This window comes from Anabrus simplex, chromosome 5 (genome assembly GCF_040414725.1).
Source record: "Anabrus simplex isolate iqAnaSimp1 chromosome 5, ASM4041472v1, whole genome shotgun sequence".
NCBI classification, from domain to species: domain Eukaryota; kingdom Metazoa; phylum Arthropoda; class Insecta; order Orthoptera; family Tettigoniidae; genus Anabrus; species Anabrus simplex.
In genome coordinates, this window is record NC_090269.1 from 402,540,915 (window position 1) to 402,546,914 (window position 6,000).

Genomic DNA, 6,000 nt, shown 5'->3' on the forward strand with positions numbered 1-6,000 from the left:
AAAGGTGTTGCTCATAGAGTCAGTTGTGCTACACTAGCACTTTCTGGTTCAGTGAGGAAAGCAATGGCAAACTACCTCACTCCTCATCTTCCCTAGTGCGCCTCATTTTGGTGCTGCCATTGTTTCTTTGTGATTTCCCTATATCAGAATAGCCCTTGGGCTGATGACCTAACAGACAGACAAACAAGATGGGTTTTTTTTTTTTTTTGCTTTACGTCGCACCGACACAGATAGGTCTTACGGCGACGATGGGACAGGGAAGGGCTGGGAGTAGGAAGGAAGCGGCCGTGGCCTTAATTAAGGTACAGCCCCAGCATTTGCCTGGTGTGAAAATGGAAAACCACGGAAAACCATCTTCAGGGCTGCCGAGACATTTTTTATTTTTTTAAATTTTATTATTCATAACATTCAGTGGTGAAGCGTGCTAGTATCCATGGTTACCACTGGTAACAGTTTGAAAGTATAAAAAATCGAATGTTCTTTAATATTAATATTCAATATTTTGATGATGATGATGATGCTTATTGTTGAAAGGGGCCTAACATCTAGGTCATCGGCCCCTAATGGTACGAAATGATATGACAATTTAAAAAATCCATAATGCTCCACTGACCAGAATTTGAAAACGTGAGGACGAAGAATGAATGGATGGATATGAAGTTAAAACAACCAGTGGATCCGACCCGCAATGCCCCACATTCCCAGAAACTTAGCATTAAACTATAGTATTACTGACCAAGGGACAGCTTCTAAAGCACAATACTCACTTGATGATTCTTGTAGTCAAAACGGGTCCAAAATCTAGGTCATCAGCCCCTCATAATAGTACTTATCGCTAGGAAAATAGAACCATGCTATGTGTCATGTTGCAGTACTAATCAAAAGTAGCGTAGACTCGCAGTATTTCACACAGTACGGTACTATGCACAGGTAATGAAATTCACACATGTAACACAGGCCTATGGTGTTTCGCACACTGCGGCGCTACTTACAAGCAACACAAACCTATGGCGTTCCTCACATAAGTGGACTAAACACAGGGACCCGCACTATTCTGTGGTGATTCTCACAGAGTGCGTACTAAGCATAGGCAAGGCAGAACCATGGTGTCGCTAATCCCATGGTGTTGCTCATATAGGGGTACAAATCACAGGTACTGTAAAAGCTGCCAACGCACTCTATTGCTACTAATCACAAACCTATTGTGTACCTAACATAGTGGTACTATGCGCAAGTATAAGCGACCAATGGTGTTCCCCGCATGGTGGTACTAATTACAAGTAGTATCATGGTTCTAATTTTATCATCACTTGGTTGCGCCTTTTAGTCGCCTCTTACAACAGGCAGGGGATACCGTGGGTGTATTCTTCATCTGCGTCACCCACCCACAGGGGGTTGTGTGTTTGGTCAGCAAGAGGTATTTTATTTCCCTCAAGTCCACCGGCAAGCCGGGTAGGACCCCCCTATCAACCACCTGGGACGCGCCACGTGGGAGTATCACCTCCCCCCTGCTACGCCAGCATAGTAGGTTCATGGATTCAATATTTTTGTTTCTTCATCAGGATGTGTAACAAGAACTCTATTGCAGCAGTTTGCCACCGTCAAAGCTGAGCGAGAGGCTGTTCCACTCAATGCAGAGGTTAACGCTTTGAATCTCTTCTAACAGTTAGGCGAGTATTACTGTGCCTGCGCCAAGCAAGGCCCCTTTCCCCTCAATACTGAGATGTATCCTGCTACGTTCTCTGGTAGTGTTACCACAGTGGAAAGTGGAAACAAAAGCTTATAACATCAGTGCTGAGCTGTTCCCTTCATTCGATCCGTCGCCCTCAACAGCGCATTGTTATATTATTGTGTTATTGTTTTCTATTATAATACGATGTGACTTCTCTTGTTAAAATGTGAATTTATATTTAATTTATGTTAGATAAGGATAGCCTATAGGACTGCACAACATATTAAACATTAAAATGAGTGCTGTCGCTTCCACCTCGAAGATGAGTGAGTTGGCGGACCCAGAATGTTTGTGTTTAATGGAAGGCTTAATGAACACGCCATTTTCGTTAAGAACTTTTGAAGAAAAGAAAAACATAATTGAGAAAGGTAGACCCACGGCTTCTCTTAAAAATTTATTCAAGGAATCAAAAAGAAGAGTATAAAATTTTCATGACTCGTGGTACATAAATCCGGACTGGTTATGTGGTTGTGCAAAAATGAATAAACTGTACTGTTGGCCATGTATTCTATTTTCCTCAGAAAATAATGCTTGGAAAAAAGACGGTGTGGACAATTTAGATAGTTTCAGAGTTTTAAAGAGACGCCATGAGGTGTCTCAAGCACACATCAATGCTGTTGCCGATATGATTCAGTTCGGAAGGTCCTGAATAGAGTTCTGTTGGAGTACAGCTTACAGAAAGAAAATTGATGAGCATAATAAGTTGTAAAAAATAGCAGATATATTGTCAGCACTTTAATAGATGTTTATGAGTGGATGAGTAGCCCGCCATACGCTTTTCATGATGTGAACTCTTTTCAATTAGTGCATAATCGAGAACTGTTGTCTCTACGATTATGATGCTCACTAGCGTTCAATACATTATGTGCCATTTCATCATTTTTAAATGATGTTATATTATACAAAAGTAAGATCAATGATCAGTCTTCCACTTTTATAAAATGACGTCTGTAGGCCTACTGCTCATAAAAATGCTGCATTGTGAGCGACAATATACTATCAGAAGGAGTATGGTAACACTTTTCAAAACGCCACGCATCGCCACTAATAACATTTTAAAAAAAACTGTAAGTTAATTCTTTGAAGAGAAAAGGGGTGTAAGTGACTGAGTTGGAAGTAAAAGGGTGCAAGTTATTGCTGGCTTGCAAAAAAAAAACAAAAAAAATCTTGTGCCAAGGGTATGCTTAAGACTACATATACAAATGCAGAACACTAAGCTACATAGAACAAATTTATATTAATATTGTTTTGATTAATGTCCACTTTTATAATAGGATCCAAACTTAGCAGCTCTTTTTCTCAGGAGTATATTTTTGACACTTTTAACCCTTTGCTTCTAACCCCCTGATTTATAAGTATCCCCCAGTAATAGTGAATTATTTAGGCCTGTACTAAGTTATACAGACATCTATGCGTACAGTACGCCAGTAGCATATCAACTGATAAGGGAGAGGGTCATAGTTACAAAAAGATGATAGAACGTAATGAATGTGTTTGTGTGTATGTTGTGTGTGTGCATGCATGAGTGTCATTATTAGGACACTGATACAAGTAAATTATGCTGATATTCAGATTGCAGTACAAGTAGTACAATACAAAATCTCACATTAAAATAAAGAAGAAGAAAAATATGACCAAGGTGAATAGTTTTATGGCGAACAATATGTTAATATTACAATCTAAAATCCAACTTTCAAGGCTTCTTAGAAAGTAGATTCAAGAGATCCGTTGGTTTTACAATTCTCTCTCTGTGAATGTTCAAAAGAGCAAACCAATTGAGTCGACTTACACTTGTTTACTGTCATTTTTTGTTTATTTTATTTTCTACAAATTCCAGAAGGAAATATCCAACCCCCAGTACAGCTCCCCACCCCATCTTGGCTACGCCCCTGCAGTATGCTGACAGTGGTGGTGGTGGTTATTATTTTAAGAGGAAGTGTACAACTAGGCAACCATCCTCTATATAACGCTAATCAGAGAGAAAAATAATGGAAGGGATCTGACACTTCAAAAAATGAAGGTATCGGCCAAAGAAAGACAAGGAACTCGAAAGGCGTGAAAATGAAAGACTCCCTAGGCCCTAAAAAACTCTTACCATTGGGGTCCGAAAAGAATAAGAGTTTACCAAGGGAGGTCGGATAAGATAGATGAAAGTGAGGATCCTGGTACAAGTAAGTGGAAGCAATGCCAGGACTCAGCTAAGGGCCCAGTGGACACCAATCCACGCTCTCAAGTTTAGAGCCCCTGGTGCAAAGTATGCCCCTGGCAGCCGTTTGTCATTATTACTATGCTTGCCACCCACAGCCCTCTCATCGTGGCCAGCATTTTTGTCAGGCCTCCTTTGGACCATGAATGCCTTCATCAAAATTACAATTTATTTTCCATAGCCTACATTGCCTGAGCTGGAAATACTAATAGATACCTATGACCAAGCCTTCACAACAGAACGAAGTGGCTGTGCGTGTTAACAGGCTACAGCTACGGAGCTATGCTCTGCATTTGGGAGACAGATTTCAAACCCCAATATAAGCCGTCCTGAGAATGGTTTTCTGTGGTTTCCCATTTTCAATACCAATCACATGCTGGGACAGTTCCTATTCAGAGGCCACAGCCAATTCCTTCCACAATTTTATTCACTATCATTCATTTCATCTTCCTTAGCTCCTGAGGCCATAACAACAAGCCACATAATTTCATCTCACCTCACCTCACCCCTGACCACGTATCAGGAAACGTGACTAAAGGGTAAGCATAAAAACACTGCATAAAACACTGTGACTGTTAACTATGTGTTAATCTATTGCAGTACGCTCAGTAGTAGTCCTGATTTTTCAATGAGAGCGAGAGGGGGGGGGGAGAGATTGAGCAAATGTTGGATCTCCTGTCCTTCCACCAGCGCTGTGTATTTTTGAACTGTCATGTGTGTTGTATTGCCTTAATAGCAAACTCCACTTATAAATCATGATTTATTATACGAATGTACGCCTATAAGGTTTCTTGATAATTCTACTACAGTAGCTGTTAAATTCTGGTGATAATGAAGGGCCTAAAGAGAATATAATTAAATGTATTCCTTTGTCAACACAACGTTTTGAACATCATGCCAATCGTTGTTGGACAAAAATTCTTATCTATTCAGCGCAAATATTAGAAAGTTGGGAACATAGGTAGGCCCTTCAACAATTACTGCTGTTATTATAATTTAATAATGTGGTTTTCAATTAGAATCGATTTAGTTAGCCGTAGAATAAAAACAAGCATTGAAAGATACAAATAAAAACAGTTTTGACTTTCTTGCTTACTTCAGTATACAAGCATCACACCGTGCTACACTGTTACAAAGAAAGGTTAGGTTAGGCTAGGCTATGATGAAAAGAACTGTCAGCGATACGTCTTGTCACGCTGTCAAACCAAAGGAAATCTAATCAAGGGGATCGCAGTAATTTCAGTAAATATGAACAAATAATAGAAGCAGTGAATATTGTTGTCAATTAACACCTTTCAATTATTTCACTTTCATTTAAAAGAAGGCTTTTAACGTGTTACCAATCCAGTTAATTTAATTATGACTCACCATTTTGACACAATCTACTGTTATTACGTTGTTGACAAACACTAAACCATTAAATAGCTGTAAAACAGTTATGACACATAAAATTCACTCATTCGCCACTCCTTTCACACTTATCACTTTCATATCTTGTAGCATACACACTCGATTGTCAATACACTTCAACAGACTGTCTTCCGCATGTCCGGCTAGTGACATCACTGGCAATGCGTATCCGCATTTGGCTCGAACTTGTGTCAAGTTTGTGTCATGCCGGGAGAGATGGAAAGTGGACCCTACTCACTTGATCTCGCTCCTTTTCTTTTAAAGTTGCGTGGGCCTTAATTTCGCTGAAAGAAAAGAAAATTCGCAATGATGAGAGTACCGTACGGTCACTGATCAGATAACACAGTAGTTACTGATAAGTCGTTGTTTACGTTTATCTACTACACTTCTCCGGTTCACTGTCGGGAAGTTTTAAGCGAAACAAGCTTTCTTAGCATTGCGGGAGCGAAGGGTCTTCAAACTGCAATCATTTCTGAACAAGAAAACCATCTGAACGGAGCTGAAAGATTTTAAAATCCAGAATATCTTTGGTGGTTGAACAAATTCAGTCAAAAGTGACGTTTTGTAAAAATTGTTCAAGCCAACAATGTACCGGTAGACGTTAGCACAGTGGTCTGCCGTTCAGGGGGCGATGAGTTAGATTCCCGCTCGG

The 6,000-nt window shown here is 39.9% G+C and overlaps 1 protein-coding gene across 1 annotated transcript in view; it reads right to left on the minus strand.

The window, feature by feature from the left end:
* The window catches only part of LOC136874177 (unconventional myosin-Ie), a 458,144-nt gene extending 452,667 nt beyond the window's left edge, over window positions 1-5,477 (minus strand). The window contains exon 1 of the mRNA XM_068227689.1: window positions 5,307-5,477. Within this exon, the coding sequence (XP_068083790.1) occupies window positions 5,307-5,309 (3 nt within the window). The 5' untranslated portion in view covers window positions 5,310-5,477. The remainder of the gene's footprint in view (window positions 1-5,306) is intronic.
* Window positions 5,478-6,000: the final 523 nt, after the last annotated feature.